This window comes from Poecilia mexicana, unplaced genomic scaffold (genome assembly GCF_051168715.1).
Source record: "Poecilia mexicana isolate PSO_F unplaced genomic scaffold, ASM5116871v1 scaffold_22, whole genome shotgun sequence".
In the NCBI taxonomy this organism is placed as follows: domain Eukaryota; kingdom Metazoa; phylum Chordata; class Actinopteri; order Cyprinodontiformes; family Poeciliidae; genus Poecilia; species Poecilia mexicana.
The window spans coordinates 11776054-11797737 of NW_028263391.1; the positions used below are offsets into that span (position 1 = coordinate 11776054).

Genomic DNA, 21684 nt, shown 5'->3' on the forward strand with positions numbered 1-21684 from the left:
TTTCTAAAAACATTGGAACCTGCGGATGATTATAAATTTTTGCTTCATTCTGATTATTTATAAAAAGTCATTTTACATCAAAAGTCATCTCATGGCATCACTAATCACGCACAACAGCTCAGTTTGACCTAATGCTTTCTCAGTAAAGATGTTTCCTTATTGCTCAGAGATACAGAAGGAGTACTTTTTGTAATTTACGATGGTTTCTTTTTTGTAAATTGTAAATTGAATGTGAGCCAGAAAGTCATGAGACTTTGTCACACACGTCATAGCTGACATCTGAAGCGTTTTTGTAAACATTTTGTAATTATGATGGATGAACGTGATCATTTCTTTTAATTCTTTTAGGATTTTCACTGGATTGGAGTGGATATTTTTACAAAAACATGCTCATGAAACTCATAAACCAATTTTGTCAAATATTAGAAAAGCAATGTTGTATGAGTAACAATAACAAGTAGGTGTAAATGAATTAAAGACAGAGAGAATTAAGTTTCTCATCATTCATTTTAATCATTCTGAATAAACAAATAAGAAAAGACATGAACTAGGATTAATTGACTATATTAATTCTTTATGCATACAATAAATTATTCCTTAGTAAGGCAATATAATCTTCATTGGTTGTAATATTGGTCACAATATAGTTCTAAGAGGCAAACCTGGAAGGTATATGCAGCTTTCACATTTAATATTTTATTTATTTTATGCTTGATATGAAAAATCTCTAAAAAATTGCAGCCATTAATTTTCATCCATACATCTGCAGATCCCATGGAGGCTGGAGCTTATGACCGTTTCTCCTCTTGACAGAGCAGAGCAACAACTTGTTTCTGTAGACAAAGCTGCAAAAATAACAAATCATTTAAAGCACTCTTCACTTTTTTGGTATTTTTCCAATTTTTTTGATGTTACAACCAAAATGATCAGTGGATTTTATTGAGACTTTATGGAGCATCACAGTGGAAGGGAAATTATGCATGGCTTTCAATTAAAAACCAATCAGACAAGTGTGAAGTACATTTTTCTCATCTTTCCTCAGCCAGTAGTTGGCACCTCTTTGGCTGAAATTGTAGCTGCAGATTCCCTATTCTGAATTCAGAGGGTTCAGCAGAACAAATCCAATGAAGAGTGAAATAAAGCCTACCATTAGGCTTGACACTGTGCCATGGGCTGCACTATAGCACAGCTGGCAGCAGTGTGGTCTTGCAGCAAAAAATGTCCTGGGTTTTGTTCTGGGTTTTGTTCTGGGTTCCCCAGGCCAGGACAAAAACTGTTCTGGGTTTGGGAACCGAGAAGCTCAATGAAATGACTAATATTCACCATAATAAATATGTAATAATAATAATAATAATAATAATAATAATAATAATAATAATAATAATAATAATAATAATAAAAACACTAAAGATCACAATCTGAATCTTAACCAATACATAACTTTAGATCAGAGTAAAGAAAGAGAGTAAACCAATTGTAACAAAACCACAAAATGAAAACGCTCTGCATCAACTACCCCTGTTGCTTGTGTGCTTTATTTTAAACCACATTTTTCCTTCCACTCAATTTTCCAATACAACACTCTGTGATCAGCAATGACCTTTTATGGTTTGTGGCGAGTTTTATTTATTAACTTTTTTTAAATTATTGATCAACTGATATTAGCTTTTCGAGTATATTCTGTTCACTGAGACAGACCTAAGCCTAAGACAGCATGAGGTTGGACTTTCCCTTTAAGTCGCGGATTTATGCAACAACGTCCCACCTGCCTCAGTTAGGCAGCCAGCACCGTGGACAGCGGACTCACGCCCCGTCCCCCCCGCCGCTGCACGGTGGATCCAGAGCGGGCCCCGAGGGGCAGGGCACCATCCGTTCGTAATAACGACCAGCTAATCCGGCATCATCTCCCATCATGTCACTGCGGCACTGACAGCTGAGGCAGGGCACCGGCAGGATGCTGCACCAACACCGCCTCCTCCTCCTCCTCCTCCGCCTTCTCTCTGCCTCCACAGGAACGCTGTTGTTTTGGACTCTCCTCTCGGAAACGTCCCCGGATGATCGCGGGTCCAACGCAGCGGCTCGTGTGGGATGAGAGCCGCTGCAGAGGCAGATAAAAGGCAGTGAAATCCCTCCTTGATCCCCACTCCACGCCTTGCATTGTTATCACCATGTCTCCCCCAGCCGCGGCTGCGACAGCCAGTGAAAGCAGCACCACCGTCTACGAGGCGGACACCAGGGAGGAGGTGAGAGTCTGTTCTTAATGGGGTTCTCATGGTTTTTATCGCATATGCAATGTGGCCATGCTGCAGATGGATCCAGGCCACATGGTCTTCCATGTGGAGATTTTTTTTTTTTCATTACCAGCGTGCTATGCTACTGTAGATTTCAGTGAAAACGAGTTTAGGTTTTCAGGTAGCATTACCTGTCTGTCACCTTTAGAAACTGTAGTAAGCCTGTAGTTTCTGAAAAACTGCTACAGTATGAGACAGCGAGGCTACATCCATGTAAAGAATGCTAAATCTACAGGAATTTCACATTTTCCATTTTTTTATTTTCACGTTGCTGGTGTTAATGGAAAGCACAAAGTGCCATGAAAAAGTAATGAAAGCCCTTGAACTTTTTCATATTTTTAATGCTATAGCCTCAATCTTTGATGTATTTTTGACTTTATGTGATGAAAACAAAGCACCACCTTGTTCTGCAATACCACACAAAGTCTTTTGGTTTATGACTTGATCAGCTTTTTATGTCCAAGACAGAAAATTTATGACATCTTTTTCATTTTGTAAAATAACTTAAGTTAGGTTGGATGGAGAGACTGCAAAAAATATTTTCAGCTCTTGCAGCAGCTTCTTCTCATCTGGATTTAAACCTGGACTTTGATTGGACCATTCTAACATGTGAATATTCTTTGATTTAAACCATTTAGTTACAGCTCTGGTTGAATGCTAAGTGTTGTTGTCCTTTTGGAAGATGAACCTCCAGCCCATTTTCAAGTCTTTTGTGGCTTTCATCACATTTTCTTCCAGATTGCCCTTTGTTTACAGCATATTAGCTTTATAAAATGGGAAAAAAATATGAGCGATTCGTCATTGTTAAATTGATCTGTTTGAGCTAAAAGCTTTTGGGGAATCCAATCCTTTTTTCTGTATTTTGGGATTACATAAAATGAATAAGAACAAACAGTCTGTAACATATAAAACTACTGATTGAGACCCTTAAATGGATTACAAGAAGGTCTTGTTTTGAAAGACAATTTGCTGATGAACTGAAACTTAGCAAACCAGACTCCCTGCCCTGAATGATTTACCTGCTAAAACAGACCTGCTTTAAATTCCTGACCATCTGTTCAAGCCAAAGGAACTACATGACTTTGGCTCTGCCAGGAGCCTCTTCTCAGTGAGATCTTCCAGAAAATGGAGGCCCCAAGGCTCATCTTGAACAGATCCCCAAACCACCTCAGCTGACTCCTTTTGATGCAGCTCCTTACCTTATCTCCAAGGCAGAGCCCAGCCATCCTACAGAGGAAGCTCATTTCAGGCTTTTTATTCCAAAATCTGCAGATAAACCAGAAAATTAATGGCTTTGGTTTTTAGCTCAGCCTGTTTTTGCCACTGTGACAGATTGGAGCAGCACCTCCATTGCTGGAGACAAAGTCTCAATCCCTTTATCCATTTCCTGTTTCTTCTTGCCATCACTCATGAACAAGACAGCAAGATGCTTGGTGATGATGAGTAATTCATTTGATCCAGGTGTGTTAATGCAGATGTATACCTAAAACCTGCAGGACACCAGGACTGTGACATGGGATATAAAAACATGTTATAGTAACTAGTAAACTGAAACCATGTGGGAAAGGAATGAAAAGCAAATGAAAACATCAGCAAAGAACCAGAAACCAAAATATGAGAGAAAAAGTGCAATAAAATGCAACAGAAACAATTTACCAAATACTCAGAAAAGTAATTTAAGCAGCAAAATATGTCATAAAAACAACCTCCTGCTAAAAGTTTTTTTTTTGACAATGTAATGTGGTTATGAAGCAGTCACCGTGGTCAGCATCAATACTCAGTGCATAAATGATGCTCAATTGGTTCTAAGGGTTCTCCCATACCTTTACTTGATCACACTCTCTGAATGTTGCAGTTGACATTGAGGCTCATTCATCCAGACAACATTTTTTACATGTTATCATTTTCCGGTTCTTAGTTTTTAGCTGCGGTGGCCCATCTGCTTAAGGTTTATGTGTTGTGCGTTCAGAGGAGGTAGGCCACTTCCCTGTCTTACAGTGAGTTGGGCTACTATTGTCTCAAACCACTCAGTCCATTGTCCTCTGGTGTCTGCCAAACAGGGCTGTTTCACTCAGATCACCATTTTCTTTAAATCAGAGATAGTTGTGCATGAAGACCCCCGTATGCAATTGAACAGGTGTTCCTAAAAAAAGACCAATAAGCTTAAATCATACACACATTTAAAATATATCCAAACTTGTTCCTTTTGCAGCAAAGCAGTTCAGGATTGTTGGTTTTTATGTTGCTACAACTGAGGCTCTTTTTCATTTGTTTTTCACAGCAAAGACCCCTCAAGCAATCTCTGAGCAAGTCCTTATGTCGAGAGAACTTTTGGAAATGCCTCCTCCTGTCTGTCCTCATGTATGGCTGCATGGGGGCTATGGTCTGGTGCCACGTCACCAAGGTGACCCGGCTCACCTTTGACAGCGCCTTCAAAGGGAAATCCATGACGTACCACGGCAGCCCCTGCTCCGACGGATACATCTACATCCCCCTGGCCCTGCTGGGCATGCTCTACCTGGTGTACCTCGTGGAGTGCTGGCACTGCCACGTGAAGAACGAGCTGCAGCACAAAGTGGATGTGGAGGGCATCTGCGAGCGCATCCAGAGAATGCAGCAGGCAAAGCCCTGCATCTGGTGGAAAGCCATCAGCTACCACTATGTGCGCCGAACACGACAGGTCACACGCTATCGAAACGGAGATGCTTACACCAGCACCCAAGTATACCATGAGCGCGTCAATACCCACGTAGCCGAGGCTGAATTTGACTACGGTCACTGTGGAGTCAAAGATGTTTCCAAGCAGCTTCTGGGCCTGGAGAAGTCTCCTCTGACAAAGATGCGGTTCACCAAGTGCTTTAGCTTTGCTAATGTAGAGTCTGAAAACTCATACCTGACACAGAGGGCCAGGTTTTTCACCGACAATGAGGGCCTGGATGACTACATGGAAGCCAGAGAGGGTATGCACCTGAAAAACATCGACCTGAAGGAGTACGTCATGGTGCTAGCTGACCCAGAGCACCATCCCTGGTACCTGTCCCAGTATGTATTCTGGGCTGCGTCTTTCCTCACTTTCTCCTGGCCTCTCAGAGTCTTCACTGAATACCGCACTGCATATGTCCATTATCGTGTAGAAAAGCTTTTCGGACACGACTACCTTCCAGTGACCCCGTGTGACGATCGGCCATATTGGCGCCGCATCCCTCGCGTCAACACCATTGACAGCACTGAGTTGGAGTGGCACATTCGCTCAAACCAGCAGCTGGTTCCCAGTTACTCAGAGGCCGGTCTGATGGATCTAGCCCAGTGTCCCAACAGCTTCGGTGGGGTCCGTCAGAACTGTGAGCGCTGCCACCGGGCCATCAGTTGCTCCTCTGTGTTCTCCAGGAGTGCCCTCAGCATCTGCACCGGTGCCAGCTCCCGCATTCCCTTCAGCAGCAGCCGCTTCTCCCTGGCTCGCCGTTATGGCTCCCAGAGAAGTTGCTTCTGGAGGAGCGGCAGCTTGGATGACCAGGAGAGTCCCAGCGAAAACACCCGCTGCCTGTCAGAACGCCTCGCCACTGACGACGAGGAGCCCCCGCACTACGACGACGCCCTGTGCTACCCTGTGCTCATTGTCCACTGCAGTGAGAACTGCCACAACCACAGATCTTTCCACAGAAATGGCTCCTGCGTGGAGACTTCTTTATGATCATACAACCACTGCAAAACACAGTGACACCTCTGTAGCATGCATTCACCATCAATACCAGAAACATAGAGAGAAAACAAGCCAGAAACAACGATAATATCAGAAACGACTGCCTGAGTTTTGACTTTGTGAACCGACTAAGCAATATGAGTGGTTCACTGGTGCAGAAGAAAGAGGAAAACCAAATCAGCTCAGCTTCCAGGGACAACCAAGGAGACAAAGACTGTTACACTGCACATCATCGCCAAACTTCTGGGCATCTGAACAGACCATCCGAAACCTGAAGCTTCAGTTACCTCATAAGGTGGTTGGGATAATAATCTCTTATGTTTCCTCACAGTTTTGCTGCAAAGCAAATGCTCCTGAAGTAGTGAGATGGATAAAGTCAGGGCGGATTTCAGCAGACTCGTGATTACAGCAATAACAGCGATAACACTAAACGAGGAGAATCACTAAACAGAATGTTTATGCTCATCACAGAGACACTGATCAATACAAAGAGCTCCAAAATCATCAGGACAGTTTATCACTTGGTGGTAATGCGTTTCTCGTTCTTCTAAAGTGCTGTAAGTCATTTTGTACATCAACATCCTTGGTTTTCCAGGAAGCCTTTTACATCAACAGACAATAGACTGAAGTTTCATTTTCGCTTCTGTTTTGTAGAAAAGACACACATTACCAAAAGTTGTTCAGTTTAACATTACACAGACTGATGTATCTACCTAACTGGACACCACAGTTATTTGTGGTATTTTGTTGTTGGTGCTACTTAGCAGCATCTGAGGGATCTAATGATAGTAGAAGCAGTTCTAATGTTTCACATACATTAAAATGGTCTGGTCTTTAAAAGGTTATTTAAATATAACCTCAGAAGCACAAAAACACACAACATATTTCTTGCTGCCACCATTTGTTAAACAGAACAGATCCCAAACAGAAAAACTTGTGTGGCAGAAATTAAACAGTTCCAACAACTTTTAATCAACTTTATTATTGTTGAGGAAATTAAGCTAACTCTTCTTGATGATGCAGCTTCAGGTCATTGGGATTTGTAGATTCAGTGCCACTTTCTTTAGATTCCTTCTTAGCGACTCAGTGTCCCCCCAAATCATCACCGCTTCACCCAGTAATCTTGAACCCAGTAATGACCAGATCATTTTGAAATTAAATCTTATGTTAAACCTTAGAACTGAAGAGCATTTTGTTGTTGAGCAGCTAAATCCAGTCACACAGATTCCACCTCTACCTTCATAATAAAACAAAAACATGCATCATCTGAATAATTTTGTCTTAAATATAACTTCTGCTGCCTACTGCCACGACAGAAGCTGACAACTTGTGCTACAAACCGATCAGACGGACAAAAAAGACGTTCAGAACATTTGAACAGATGGGTGTTATTTGTGAACCTACAAATTTAAACATGGAGTGGGAAAAAGATGAAAGCCATGTCTTACTTTGCATGTTTTCCTACTCCTGAGACACTGTGTTAACAAACATAAAACATCCATGAATGTATACCACCAGCATCATTAATTGTATGTCCATTGTGTGTCCATTGTAAATGAATTATGCTTCATTTCAACCTGTGAAATGGAAATTTTTACAGTCTAATGAGACAGGAGAACATAGAAAAGCACTGTTACTGTTCCGAAGAAGACTTTGACGTATGCCATTTAATTTTTCTGGAATGTCTTTTCCATGGGTTTTACAGCCTGTTTATGCAAAAACATCAATGCACTTACATTAAGACATGCAAAAATAAACCAATATTACAATAAGGAGTTTTTAAAGCATCTTACAGAGAGATATTGTATGCATTCTAGGACATGATATCTTGTTCTTTCATTGTTTTCAACGTAGTGACATCGGTATTATGCACACGAGACAACTAGACATTATAATCCATAGTGGAGCTGAATGTTGATGTAAATTATTTAGACTAAACAAAATAAATATTTTAAATTGGCATTGTTAATATAATAAAATGGGCTGTATTAATAACACAGTTACTCTTGACAATATGTATTGAAATTTGAAATATGCTGGAAAAATTAAAAATGCAATAAATGTCCGGGTCTCTCCCGTTGTGTGGTTAAAAATGTTGCTGGTGTTTTTATTAAGGGCCTGGTACCGATTAGTATTACTGTAAACATAAGACCAAAAAATATTAAAATCCTGCAGCTGGTAATTGTTACATGAGTCACATTTTAAGAAAAATTACATTGACAGCTGTTAGTAGTTGCTTGTTGAAAGCTAAAAGACTTATTTGATACCACTCCCTCTAACTAAGAACTTGGTAAGAATGTAGAGGAAATCCTCAAGACCAACCAAAGCTTAAGCCTGCCATCAACTGGAAACCGCTGGAACAGCAGTGTTACTGAAGTGAACCCAGTTTTACATGCATGGGCTGAAAATCAACACATTTTAGAAGGACTAAAAAAAAAAAAAAGCTGTCTATATTAACAAGCCAAAATACTTTTTGAAAAATTGTTTTGTGGTCAGTATAGACAAAAATCTTGTGAGCTGTTTGATCACAATAATAATAATAATAATAATAATAATAATAATAATAATAATAATAATAATAATAATAATAATAAAAAGACAAAATGACTAAAATTAGTATGACATCCAGGGCTGTAATGAGTGCTTGTAAGCATTTGGCTGTAGGAGATTCAACCTACAGAGAGGAGTATGGATGCATATTCTTAATGCCGCTTCATAATCTATGCAGGAGTTGGAATATTTTACTGCTTCTGTGAGAAAACGAGGTTGTTTTGATAGTATGAGGTGTCTGTTTGGTGAAAAGGCAATACTACTGAAATTTCCAGTCCAAGCGATAGATGGCAGTAGATTTATAACTGCTGCTACAAATACCAGTCTCGGAAAAGCAGATGAAGCGCAGAGCAATGAAAGGTTATTCCTTAGGTGAGTGTTTAACACAATGCAGTTTAATCTACTTTTAAAAATGATGTTAGAGTGTTGTTTTAATACTAAAAGCTCCTGGGTTGTTGCACGTGTAACTTACGAGCGCCCCGAGTAAAAACACGCTAAGCTAATAATACCTACTTCCGCATTAAACGACTTACTTAATATGCAACTGAGTATGAAACGTTTAGACATCATTGGACAAAACTACACGGGCTTTAGACAGCGTCAGAAAACGCATCAACTCAAATCATTTTAGGTTTGTTGTTTTGACGGATTGCGCACGAAGAGGAAACTTCCGGTAACATTTCAAAATAAGTGAATCATCTTCAGACATTTTCATTTAAGCATTATTTATATTTATTTAAAATAATTATTGCAACTGTTCTACGCAATTGGTTGAGGAATATTTGTAAGAATCTTTGACATACGTGACACAAACCTTGATGGAAATTTGCAAGACTTTTATTTTTGAAGAACTGCTAAACGTAGGCCTTTGGTTACTTATTTTCAGAACTATTTCAAATTAATGTTGCTGAAGTGCAACATGAACATGTTTACGGTCTGATTATATTCTTAAAAAACTCATCGACCTGCCTGTGAGGTCAAGACAATAACTTGACCTCACAGGTCAAGTTATTGTCTTTTACCTACCTGATGTTGAGTTGCCGAGGTAACAGTCTATTGAGCTGTAAAGGAGTACTTCTGCAATTTAATCATCAAAACCCAAAAAGAATATCTACTTTAAAATAATAAAAACTACAAACTACCAACTACCACAAAAACATGTGCAATAACAACCAGAAAAAAATTAGGCTCAAGAGTTCTTGGTCAGAAGTACATTTTCTGGAGCTGCTTCTTTAGGTTTGAGCACTCGGAGGGCTATTTCATTTCTGTCTTTGAGTTTGAGCCTGTGGAGGTCCAATAACATTTGATTTGTGGACTATAATGGATTGGCTAAAGCTTTATGGTCCAGAACTAATGACAAAACGTTTAATGACATTGAGGCTGAATCCCGATCTGGAACAAAAGGCAAAAATATCGATGCTCAAAGAGGAAAGTAAGCATTTCAAGACCAGATCAGCAACCTAGACAGTGGAAGTATTGAATATCACGCCGAGAGCTTTTCTGATCTTGCATATTTGTTTTAGTGACAGGTTGGAGCTCCAGCATGCAAAGCCTGGTGCTGCAGGTACTCGCTATGAGGCAGTTTGGACGGTTGAACCCTCGCCACCTGCTAGCAGCTGGTTATGGACCTAGGAGGACTGAGTGGTGCCCCAGAACCATTCATACTCGGCAGCTGTGGGGCTGCTCGACTTTCTCTGCACTTGGTGGTCACCGGCCTGCCCTCAAGACCTGGTCTTTGCAACATCTGCGATTTAAAAGCAAGAAGAAAGCTCCTTCACGTGCAGCCCAGGAAGAAGAAGATGATTCAGAGGATGAAAATGATCCAGAGGAGAGTGATTATGAAGATGAAGATCCCAATTTACCTAAAGACTATAAAGATATGGAGAAATATGTACCGTCTTTCCGCTATGACGTTGTGTTAAAGGCTGGCTTGGATTTAGCACGGAAGTAAGTCAGAGGATTTAGGTGTTAAACTTAATTTTGCCTATATGATAAACATTTCCATGTTTGCAGTGCTGTAAACCCCACCCCACTTTCCTTTGTTCCCCATTTTCACTCAAATGTTTCAGATCAGAAAACAAAATTTAAATTAGATAATTTTCAGATAATCTTAAACAAATAGTTTTCAACTGATTTAGTTAAATAGGAAAAAAAATCAACCTGCTCATTTGTGAAAACTGTAACTGCCACATGTGATTAACCACATTTTCGTAGTTTAGTAGGTCTGATTACTACCTGACTTGTAGAATCAAGAAGGTTCCTAAAAACAACCAGTCTGACAACATGAAGCAGGACCTCAACACTTAACAACCTATAGATTAATGCTTCGACAGTTATTGAGATTATGGGGCAAATGCTTTCACATTTAGCCCGGTTGGTTTGGAGAATTTTCCCTTTATTATTGACATTAAGGTGTGTTTTATCAGAAACATGTGACAAAAAGCCAAAAATCTAAACTGGGCACTAACTGCAACAGGGAGACTAACTTTCCTCTTCTCACAATAGCAAAATCGAGGATGCGTTCTACAGCAACAAGCTCCGACTAAATGGACAGAAACTAATCAAGAAAAGTAAAACGGTACGTGTCACTATCTGTTGAATAATGCTTTCTTTTGATGCTCTGGGCTCTTGGGGAAAAAAATTACTTTCTTGTTTATCCAGGTAAAAGTTGGGGACACCTTGGACCTTGTGGTGTCAGAGAACAAAGAAGCCAACACCGTCACTCTGATGAGAGTCATCCCCAGAAAGGTTTTAGGTGAATCTAATGATGGAGATAAATACAAAGTGTCCATAAGGAGATGGAAAGTCCTTGAACTTGCCAAGGATGTAGCCTTCAAACCCTGAACTTGTAATGAAGCTGCAACAAAAGGGATAAAAGTGCTCACATGAGTGGGATTTTAAATTTACCTCAAGGTACTTGCTCTCCAGTGATCAGTGTATTTGTCAGAAATAGATAAGGAGTGAAAGAAGTTTTATTTACTCCTCTCCCCCTTATATTGTTTGCCAATAAAGGTCAATTTCAAAGGTGCAAAACTTATTCTTCTCTTCTGTAGAGGTGTTTCTATTAGAGCACATTTCTGCAGGTCATGCATACACTAATCAGGGTTTTGTAAATATGATTAGGGGAGTGTTTCTCTGGTCTGTTGTGGTGTAGAAAGAGTTAATCCAATACATATGATCTGTATGCTTCCCTGTGGAGGTTTTCCAGGTATGTCCACTGTCAGAACAGGCCCAAATTTAAATAATCGGTTATATCGCAACAGCACTAACAAGTAAAACACTCCAACTGCTTTTTAAAACTGTGTTTATTAGAAATAGGTTATCATGACCCATTGTCATGTTAAATTACCAGTATAACATACACTTCTATAAGAAGGCTTAATGTACAGTCATATGCCCATCAATATTTAGACAAGGACAAAACTAAGGAGCTTTGCTTCTGTACACGACCACAAATGGTTTTAAGATTGATCATTTAACAATTAGTTTGGACTGCATTTTAGAAACACAACGCCAAATAATAGAAACTTGAGGGGTAACGTTTAAGGTTACAATTTACACTCACTAGCCACTTAAATAAGTACACCTCTTCCAGATTCTAACTTCACCTCATCTGAACACAAATGGCAAGTTAAACTGGGCATCAGAATGGGGATCTAAGTGACTTTAAAAGTCACATGGTTGAGTGTGTGAAGGTTGTGTGGATAAAAATGTCACAGGGGAATGGGCAGGCTGGTTTGAGACGATAAGAAAGGCAACAGTAGCTCAAATGACCAATGGTTACAGCTGAGTTATGCAGAATAGATTTGCTAAAATTGGACAAAACTGTTTGAAAAAAAGTGACCATGTCAAACGAGACTTGGTTTACACCAGCAGTCTCAAACTGCATTCCTCAGGGGCCAGAGTCCTGCAACGTTTAGATGTCTTTGCTTCAGCAAACCTGGCTCCAATAAAAACTCATTAGCAGAGCTCTGTAGAGCTTCACTGGATGCTTGTGAGGCAGTTTCAGAATTTAATTGAAGTGTGTAGGACAAGGGACACATTTAAAAGTTGCAGGACTATGGCCCTCGAGGGCTGCAATTTGAAACCAGTAGTTTAGGTTGAGACATTTGGATGGTGAGTCAGAACAAACAAAACAGCACAGATCCATCCTGGCTGTCATTAGTGGTTCAGATAAGTGGCAATGGTATAATGGCATGGAGGATGTTTTCTTGGCACAAATTTGGTGATAATAGTACCTTTAGTATTATTGCTGATTTTGCCCATCTATTTATGACAGTGTATCCATCTACTGATGGCTACTACCGGCAGGATAAAACACAATGTCACGAAGCTCAAATTCTCAAACTGGTTTCTTGAACATGATGTGTTCACTGCATCCCAGTCGCCACCACCGCTGCCTGTAATCAAGCCAACGGAGAATCTTTGGAATGCAATTTCTAATGGGATGTGGAGCTGAAAAATGTACAACTGCATGATCCTATTAGGAAAATATGGTCCAAAATCCCAAAGGATTGTTGTCTGTGGCACCTTCTTGCGCCTATGCCACATTGCGTTAAGGCAGTTCTGAAGGCAAAATAGGGTCCAACTAACCAACTACTATCAAGGTGTAACGAACAATCTGGTTAACGAATTAGTACAATTCAATCTGATGTTATTAATTTGAAAATCTCTCGAATCTCGCCCAATTGCTTAATTTTAAACCCTTTTTTGTGACGTACAGAAAAAAATTCTTAAAAAATGTTCTTGTCCAAATACTCATGGACCCATCCGTAAGTACTTTATTATTAAAACTCTGGTGGCACGATGCTACATCAGTAATTACTGCTAATAGAGAAATTGTGACTCTTAATTGTAGCTACTACTGTGGTTATAATGTGGTTTTAAGGCTAGATTTATGAAAGAAATGTGTTAGACAAGTTCTGACAGCTCTGACTTATAAACAAGAATGGTTTAACATTTTTAATACATTAGAAAATAAAACTAAAGCCTAAAAACATCTGCTGCTGGAGGCAAAAGATAAAACATGAGCTTAAGAACGTTGTTTCAGCTTATATGCGTGTTGACTAACTGTAAAATACTGCAACTATGACACAGTGTTTGACCTCTTGGCCTTTTTAAGAATGTCACACTTCTTGCGGTTTGGCCGCCGGCAGCGTTCGTCAATGCTCGGCACACATTCATAGTGCCACACCTCCTCCATCTTCTCCACGGGATACACCGCTTCCACGTAATGACGGATCAGCCTCAGCCGGACCGGGTCCAGCTGCTTCTTGTTGCAGGCACCCGAGTGGTTGTACTGGAGCCGTAGATTCTCCGGAGTGAACAGCTCCGGGAAGAGGCGCACCAGCAACCGGGCGGCAAAGTTCCCAACAGAAAGGCTCTGCTGGACGACCTCCCGCACCTCAGAGTCCGATAATAGGTAGGCGGAAGGTACGGGGAAGTCCGGTTGGGAAATGGTCAGTTTGTCGAGGGGGATCTTACAGAAGTCTTTGCTGCTTTTCTCGGGAGGTAAAGAAGGAATGTCTGAATCCTCTCTAGCGTCTGGAGTGATGTGGTTGATGTGGCAGAGAAATTCCTGCTCTAGCTCTTGGCCACCAACTTTGCGCTGCTGCAGGTAAGATCTTCTCTGCTCTGTGTCCCGCCTCCTGCACCTCTCATCCAGCTTGCCCACAAATTCAAGCATCCATACTCTGTCGTTCCTGGCTCGGGGGTAGACCAGCTGCACGTAATGTCGGATCAGATTCACACGCACAGGATCAAGCTGCTTTTTCCCAAGAGAACCACTGCAGTTGTACTGCTTTCTGGTATTCTCGTGGGTGAAGAGCTCGGGAAACATGAGCACCAGCAGGCGTGAGGCAAAGTTGCCAATGGACAAGCTACATTCATAGTTGCTCTTCAGCTGCTCCCTGGATAAGATGTACTCTTGGGGAACGCTGAAGTCAGGTGGAGGAATCTTCAGATTTTCAAAATCCACGGCTGCGAGCAGCGACTTCTTGGACTTGCGACAAGGTCTTTCAAATTCACCGGCGTCTGGAGCCCTGATGACGGGAAGGTCTTCCTGAAAGCCGGCCAGGTCATAGCCATCGTAGTTGATGTTGTCGGATTCACTCCCGTTCCCATTGCTGTGTGGCCCTTCCAGTGTGTCCTCCATATGCTGGATGCACAACTGAAGCCAGCTGTCCTCAGGGACATCAGGAAAATTTGCTTCCATGTACTTCCTCAGGATCTCCATCTTGTCGGAGTCCAGAATGAGCTGGCCCACGTTACTGTAACTGCTGGAGACTTCAGGAATTTTCCCCTCTTCAAACAGCTCTGGGAAGAGACGATGCATGAGGAAAATCACAAAATCTTCCGGCGAGGAGAAGTCGTCCTGCTCTTCTGCAGCTTGAGTATTTAACCTGTCGTCGGACACTGGCAGGCTACCCTGCTGGTTATCCAGGGATACATTCTCCTCCTGAATTTGACCCTGTTCATTAATGAAGCGATATGTCTGAGGAAGCTCCACTTTCATCTCATCACCAGTGACCGCCTGCTTCTTGATGAGCCGAGCGCTTTCCATGTCCCTCTGTGCCCAGAAGCGATTAAAAAAGTCATTGATCTGAAGGAGGCACTCCTCCTGCCAGACGCTGTTGTTTTTCACCGAGGGATAACAAACCTCCACGTAGTTCCGGATCAGCTGCAGGTGCAGAGACTCCAGCGTTCTCTTGCTTGCCATGCAGTCATGGGGGCACTCCTTGGCTTTGAACAGCTCTGGGAACAGGTGGACAAGCAGCTGGCAGCTGAGCTCGCCGGCGCTGGAGGTGTGCTCCATCAGCTGATTGAGTTCATCATTCGTTAGGAGATATTCAGGAGGAGGCTGGAAGTCTGCCGTCCTCTCAGCAGGCTTGATCTGCTTCTTTATACGCATGACTTCCAGCGTTAGCAAGTCCACTTTGCTGTGCAGCTGAGTCATGCTGGAGTTCAGGGTATTGAGGATGAAAAACATTTTCTCAATCAGTGGGTAAAGGTTTGACTCTGTTGCTGATGTCTGACCCAAGGACTCTGTGGCGGTGAGGATGTCACTTTGGCCGTTTATTTCTGGACTTTGGAGCTTCTGTGAAAGGATGCTGCTGAAGCTGAGCTGACTAAAGCCGCCGTGATTAGCCTGCTGATCCAGACTTGGTGGGTTTCTCTTGTCTGAAATCCTGTGAGAGATGCTGAAAAGAGGCTTTCTGTAGGAAAGCCTTGATCTCTCCTGGATACAGTGGGCCTTTTCTCCAGCCACGGCGAGGCGAAGAGGCTCATGCCTGTGGCTCTCATCTGTCAGACACTTCCTCACCTACAAAGAACAAACACCTTTCAAATAAATGCCCACCAAACACAAAAGCAAAAAGAAGATAAGCACATTGAACTATACAGATAAAGTATATTTCGCCACACAGTCTTTCTTGTTGTCACTTAAAATGGTTTGGAAAAATGCTTCTTTAGGCTGGATGTATCATTATCGTATGGCATTTCATTACATCTTTTTCATGTATTCTTAATTTTCTGTAGGTTAGTTTGTGGTAATCCCAGTTTTACACTTCAGTTATTATGGATCGCTCCTCGTTCTAAACCATTTCTTTGCTCACTTGGTTTGATTTGTTGGTTACAGATAAATACTTATAATACATGGTTGTTTGAATGAAAATTAATAATAAAAAAAAAGAGTAAAAAAACAAGACAAAAAAACAAAAACAAAAACAAAACAGTGAAAAACCATTAAAGCCTATAGAACTATTGATAAGGACCACCTTAAAAGATTAGCACAACTTTTGGAAGATGAAATATGAGAAAATAAAAGTTGGTTAAGAAATTTAATCGAGGATTATTTTTACCTCAGAGCAGACTCTGGCTCTCTTATTACTGGTGGACTGATGTGTCTCAGCGGACGATCTTTTATTGGCCTCTGACACTTCAGGAGACCCTCCTTCATGTGCTTGAGTTCGCTCACAAACGGCAAAATCTTCTTTCTCCTTTTTAACATCCTGAATGTGCTGATGTTCTGTAAATAATCCCAGGATTAGAATACATTAACGCAGCTACACCACACCACAGATAAGGACGTGTGTGACTTACCTTTCTCAAGCATTGCTTCATTTGAATTTCCTCCATCCTCACAGAAATTCATGGCCTAGAAAAAGCAAAAGCAAATGCGTCACAAAAACCCCCCCCAAAAAACAACCATGGATAAAGTGACACAGCCAAACCAATCACATGAGCGTTTCAGCAGAAAATATTAAGAAAATGAATGTGTACACTTGTGCAGACTCCAAATATTCTAAATAAGTGTTTAACGTTACACGTGACAGTGAAAAAGAAAGGAAGCTCTGTACAAAAATTAAACCAGAAAGTCATGGCTTAATTATTTGGCAGAGTCAAACATTTTGTATTTGGAAACTGCATGCAGGCTCAATTTAAAAAAAAAGACATCACATTGATTTTTAGTTAGCTGTGTGAATTGGTTAGATGCAAATTAATTTGATGCAAAGAACTTAAATAAAATAAGTTTAATTGTAGCAATGCACAAAATGATTGATATTGATATCAGCGATTAATATAATTGGCCTGTGTTTAACTCAAAAGTTAACAGTGCATTACTATGGCTTGACATGAAAGGAAACTGAAGTTTTAGATGAGACTTTTCAGACTTGACGTGGTTCAGTTATCTGATCAGGATGCCTTCCTTTATAGGTTTCCCACGAATGTTCCTCTGGGAGGAGACCTCAAAGCAGATCCAGATATTCTACTCTGTATTTACAAGAAAGTCGAAATCAGCTGTTTGGAAATATTTCTGATCAAACGAAAGCAAAAAAGAATAGTGGAAGCAAGGCTGAGTTGCACTGAAGAAAATGTTTAAGATGTGCTACAAAATTATGCCAAAAGCGCAGATTCTGTTCAAGATTGGCAGCAAGTGAATGAGGTTGTGGCAATAAAGGGGTTATAAAAATACTTTTTTTTTTTTTTTTTTTTTTTTTGCAAAGATTCAGCAGGAGGGCGATGATGGACAGCAACAGACTGCACAGTGGAAGTGGGAACGCTTCCAAGAGTCCTGTGTTGTGCAAACAGAGGCGCATCCCGATTCAATCTAAGTGTGGGGCTGCTGCTTCTGCAAAACATGTGGTCAGATGTCGAAAAAAATAATCTAGTACAAGCTATGACCAACACCAATCACAGTTTAGTCGTCTGCCAGTCAGAATAATGTACTTTTTTTTTTTATTGTAACACACATTAAGAAAATTATGGACGATTCTGGAGTCCATGTTATCTCATCCTTGTCTTCTCATTTACATCAACCAGCTACTTCCTCATTCTTCCGCCCATGACCGTTTGAACACAAAAACACAAGTAAACAGGATGTGACACTTTCCATCCCAATCACGAAACAAAAACTCGCTCCTTACACTGAGAGATGAAATAGGGGCCCATCACCTGTGCTTTGTGACCGTTAATGACTCAGTGACGTTAGCGTGGGGGAGTCGTGGTGAATTAACGGTAAAACGCGCGTGACCGGCGGTTGGAACTAACCTTTCCGACTCCATGTCATCCATGAGGAGGGTTAGCAAAGCGCCGGACATGTCCGCGGGCTGCACGTGCTTCCTTTTAAAATGTAATAGTTGAGTTGTTGTTGATGTTTTTGTTTTGTTTTCCTTTTCTCGCTCGGCTTCTCGGCTGCGTCGCGTGACGTGACGTAACGGTAGGAGGCGCGCGCTTGCTGTGTCACTTCCGCTAATTCACGGAGACAAAGCTAATGAGTTCAGTGTTTTGGTGTGCTTTTAAAAACGTATTAGCTGAAACTTCATTTTACACAATTATAAATACTAGCTATATCTAATTAGCCTGTTTAAATGGCACGTTAAAAGCTTTTTAGTAAGGATCCTGTTTATTTGAGCTCCAGCTGCAGAATGCTGTTTTGCGCTACCTTTGTCTTTACCGTAGGCAAACTATTACTTTCTAGCAGCACAAAATACATCACATAGACGTGCAGACAGATTATTTTCTGGAAAAATACAGATAAATTACATAACCAGTGAATTCTGTGGAAAAACAAAACCCTGGAAGTCTTGCGTATAAACAAAACCTGCAGCATCCTCAAAGCATCTCTTTTTAGTCGTTAACCTGAAAAGTAGCCATGAAGGTGGTATTTAAATTCTGTAAATTTACTGGTAAATTCTAGAAAATAAGTTTCAGTTTCTTGACAGTAGCAGGGTCCTATTCATGGTGCCCAAAAATATCCTATAGCTACTCAATACAGCCCTCCACTTGTAGACTTTTAACATTTTCCTGTGCATTTCCACTCTTTTGTGGCTTGTCATGTCACCACTGAAAAACACATTTATGGTATGACAAACCTACCAGAGAGTCACTACTGGAAAGTCCCAGGGTGCAATGTTACAACTGTAAAAAAATAAAGGTCATGAAAAAATGAGAGAGATTAGTATTTAGTGTCAACAACTTAATAAGCAAACTAATGATTTTGACAGAAAAGGTTTGTGTGATTTAATGAATCAGAAATACTTTCCTTGAGAAACTCCAGATGAGCAGAGCTGTATTGAACACTATGGTAGAGTTATATTTTTACTTTAACAACTATGTTTCAGGAAATGTCAAAACCACAATTTAGTGCCTTTCAAACCTCATAATTTTTCGACATGCCATGTTGAGATCAGGAGAACTCATTGAGGAGAAAACAAATGTAAGAAATAATGATTTACCTGAATTAGGCACTGGAGCTTCAGAGGATGAACCTGTAAACTTTAAATTCTGCATCTCTGACTGGGATCACAGCATATCACAGTGCTTCTTCCATAAACATCGAATTCCACAAGTTATTAAAAGCTCCACTCATTTTTCAAACATTTGAAATAGTTTTAAAGTATAAAAATGCAGATATTAAAAACAAAAAAAGAAACCAAAAATGTTGTTTTTTTTCCCCAAGCCCCCAGCTTTCATCTGTTTTTATATAAATTCAATTAGATACAACTCCTGGGTTGTATCTTTTTAAACTATTGTTTCTATAAAAACAATTTTAATTGTCAACATAAGTTTATATTTCGGAATGAATTAGAGATACTGTTAGGACAAAATTAACATGTTCTCATCAACCGTCTTAGGTTTCCTTACACTGGTTTTTTAGATTTTTTTTTATTAATTTGAGAAATACTAATAAATAAAATAGAAATAAAGAATTAGATTGCAGTAAAGAACTCCAACTGTGTGTTAGTTTGAAGGTGCTGGACTTTCAACATGCTGTGGACCTACACACAGCTGTGGAATCAAAAAAATGGTTGCGGTATTTTTGGCCATGGTGGCCCCACCATAAATATTTATATGAGAAGTTATGGCATGCCAGAGCCTATGTGTACATGTTGTGTTGTTTCAAAAATTAAAATAAAGCGCAACAGCCTACAAGGAAGAGAGTAGTAGTTTAAAAACTGATATGCTTTTTCACTTGCAGATTTTAATCTTGGGACAGATGGCCTCAGTGTCACAATTCCCATCTCGAAGTGAAAGCGGATGTGAAAGAGATGTCTTTTCAGTATTATAAAAATATTAAATTATGCCTGCAAGAAGACCACATATCCATGCAAAATAAAACCTCCTCATCAAAGTGGCATCTTAAAGTACAAAAAACAGAGAGAATTTCACTAGTGTCATTTCTCTGGTTATCAATGATAATTCATAAAGCAAATATTTCACCAATATTATGTGATAATAACTGTAAGCTGTAATACCTGGAAACTGTAGCTTCAAGGCAAGATAAAATAACATTAGGTTGGACACCACAAAGTCTATTCATAGCATTATTTGAAAACAAAGACTATAATTAAAGGCAATGCACAGACAAACACTAACTTGTTAAGAATGACAGAAATTCAGATCCCTGTTTAACATGAAACATATAAACAATGATAAAAAAAAAAAACTACACGTGCTATGTTTATTTTTCAAAACAAAAAATTTATACACTTGAAATACTAAAAGCCTTAAATTTTAAATCAAGACAGTAAAGGTCGCGTTTTCCACAGAATAACAGAGAAAAACCATATGGACAACATCGCCCTCAAGTGCTCGGTGACAGAAACAACATGTTTTCATTCATCGTCTTATTAGTACACTGGTAGTAGATTTCTGCGAAGGCAAGCAGCTCAAAAGTGTAAAATGTATTTCTGTGCTAAAGTTGTTTCTGTCTCTGTAACTAGTGATAATCACCTCCATCATTCATGAACCCTTTTAGAGACATAAAAAAAATATCCTGAAAAAGAATTAAAGGTGATACAAGCGTCATCCCTGGAGGTTGTGAATCATTTTGATGCAGCCGTTCTGTCAGAAAATAAATCAGTGCACAATGTCTAAACCTGAAAGAAAACTGATTCCATAATTAATAACATAAGCTGATGGCAGCTAAAACTTCCTTAAACAAATAATCAATTAGTTGGCCGATGCAAATGAACTGCAATGCATTAAACGGGACCTGAGCCGAGCAGCAAACCCTCTGAAGCCAGAAGACCTCCCTAAGCCATAATCCTGTGTTAATCATCATCTACTTTATGCACACAGTACATGTTCTTTCTCCAGCCACAAATATGTCGATACAGAGATGATATAACAAGACAACGTGTGGCTCTCATTATTCCACTAATGAGCTGTCTCCATGGCAGTCTGATCTGTCAGCCAATGAAGCAAGCAGCCTTCATTCGGGAGGGGATGGATATGAGGGAGGGTTCTGGGGGGGGAGCATGGGCCAGGGTCAGCCAGGCGGCGGCTAGGGATGAGGGGCCGGCGGGCAGCACTTAACGCAGGGAAGAGCTCGTTAAAGTGTCATTTTTGGCCAATATGCTCATTGGTGTCGAAGAGGCCAATCAGCCGTACTGCTCCCATCTGAGCAGAATGACTTTCATCCATCACTGTCTGCTCTGTGATGATATTAGCAGGTGTTTACTGATAGGCCATTCGGAGGAAGACAAATGGAGATCCTAACGTCCTTTTACACTCGTACTCGAGCAGTCATTTTATATAGACGCTTATTCCTTATGGGGTCAGAGAACTGGGGGCTGCAGGAGAGCCATTGCCATTGTGGATTAATAAAGGAAGCGGTTAAACATCGTTTTAAGCGCTGAT

At 40.4% G+C, this 21684-nt stretch overlaps 3 protein-coding genes across 3 annotated transcripts; 2 read left to right on the top strand and 1 right to left on the bottom strand.

The window, feature by feature from the left end:
- The first annotated feature begins 1747 nt into the window (after positions 1–1747).
- On the top strand, positions 1748–6115 carry tmem151bb (transmembrane protein 151Bb). The gene is made up of 2 exons (XM_014995701.2): positions 1748–2243; positions 4573–6115. The coding sequence occupies exons 1-2, from the start codon at positions 2169–2171 to the stop codon at positions 5980–5982; spliced, it is 1485 nt and encodes a 494-aa protein (XP_014851187.2). The 5' UTR covers positions 1748–2168; the 3' UTR covers positions 5983–6115.
- Positions 6116–8811: 2696 nt separating this feature from the next.
- Positions 8812–11574, top strand: mtres1 (mitochondrial transcription rescue factor 1). Its single transcript, XM_014995700.2, has 4 exons — positions 8812–8913; positions 10065–10488; positions 11047–11119; positions 11203–11574. The coding sequence occupies exons 1-4, from the start codon at positions 8880–8882 to the stop codon at positions 11383–11385; spliced, it is 714 nt and encodes a 237-aa protein (XP_014851186.1). The 5' UTR covers positions 8812–8879; the 3' UTR covers positions 11386–11574.
- A 254-nt stretch (positions 11575–11828) lies between these two features.
- bend3 (BEN domain containing 3) lies at positions 11829–18447 on the bottom strand. The gene is made up of 4 exons (XM_014995699.2): positions 18091–18447; positions 16642–16696; positions 16401–16567; positions 11829–15862 (listed from the first exon to the last, which is right to left on the bottom strand). Exons 2-4 carry the CDS (start codon positions 16691–16693, stop codon positions 13628–13630), a joined length of 2454 nt encoding a protein of 817 aa, XP_014851185.2. The 5' UTR covers positions 16694–16696; positions 18091–18447; the 3' UTR covers positions 11829–13627.
- Positions 18448–21684: the final 3237 nt, after the last annotated feature.

Bases quoted from the DNA above. Each gene is read 5' to 3' on its own strand.
- bend3 (XM_014995699.2), bottom strand. From the start codon at position 16,693: ATGAATTTCTGTGAGGATGGAGGAAATTCAAATGAAGCAATGCTTGAG. The intron at 16,568-16,641 runs GTAAGTCACACA...GATTATTTACAG, and splicing joins TGAAGCAATGCTTGAGAAAG to AACATCAGCACATTCAGGAT. The intron at 15,863-16,400 runs GTAAAAATAATC...TGTTCTTTGTAG, and splicing joins GAGCCAGAGTCTGCTCTGAG to GTGAGGAAGTGTCTGACAGA.
- mtres1 (XM_014995700.2), top strand. From the start codon at position 8,880: ATGAAGCGCAGAGCAATGAAAGGTTATTCCTTAG. The intron at 8,914-10,064 runs GTGAGTGTTTAA...TATTTGTTTTAG, and splicing joins AATGAAAGGTTATTCCTTAG to TGACAGGTTGGAGCTCCAGC. The intron at 11,120-11,202 runs GTACGTGTCACT...TTGTTTATCCAG, and splicing joins TAATCAAGAAAAGTAAAACG to GTAAAAGTTGGGGACACCTT.
- tmem151bb (XM_014995701.2), top strand. From the start codon at position 2,169: ATGTCTCCCCCAGCCGCGGCTGCGACAGCCAGTGAAAGCAGCACCACC. The intron at 2,244-4,572 runs GTGAGAGTCTGT...TGTTTTTCACAG, and splicing joins AGGCGGACACCAGGGAGGAG to CAAAGACCCCTCAAGCAATC.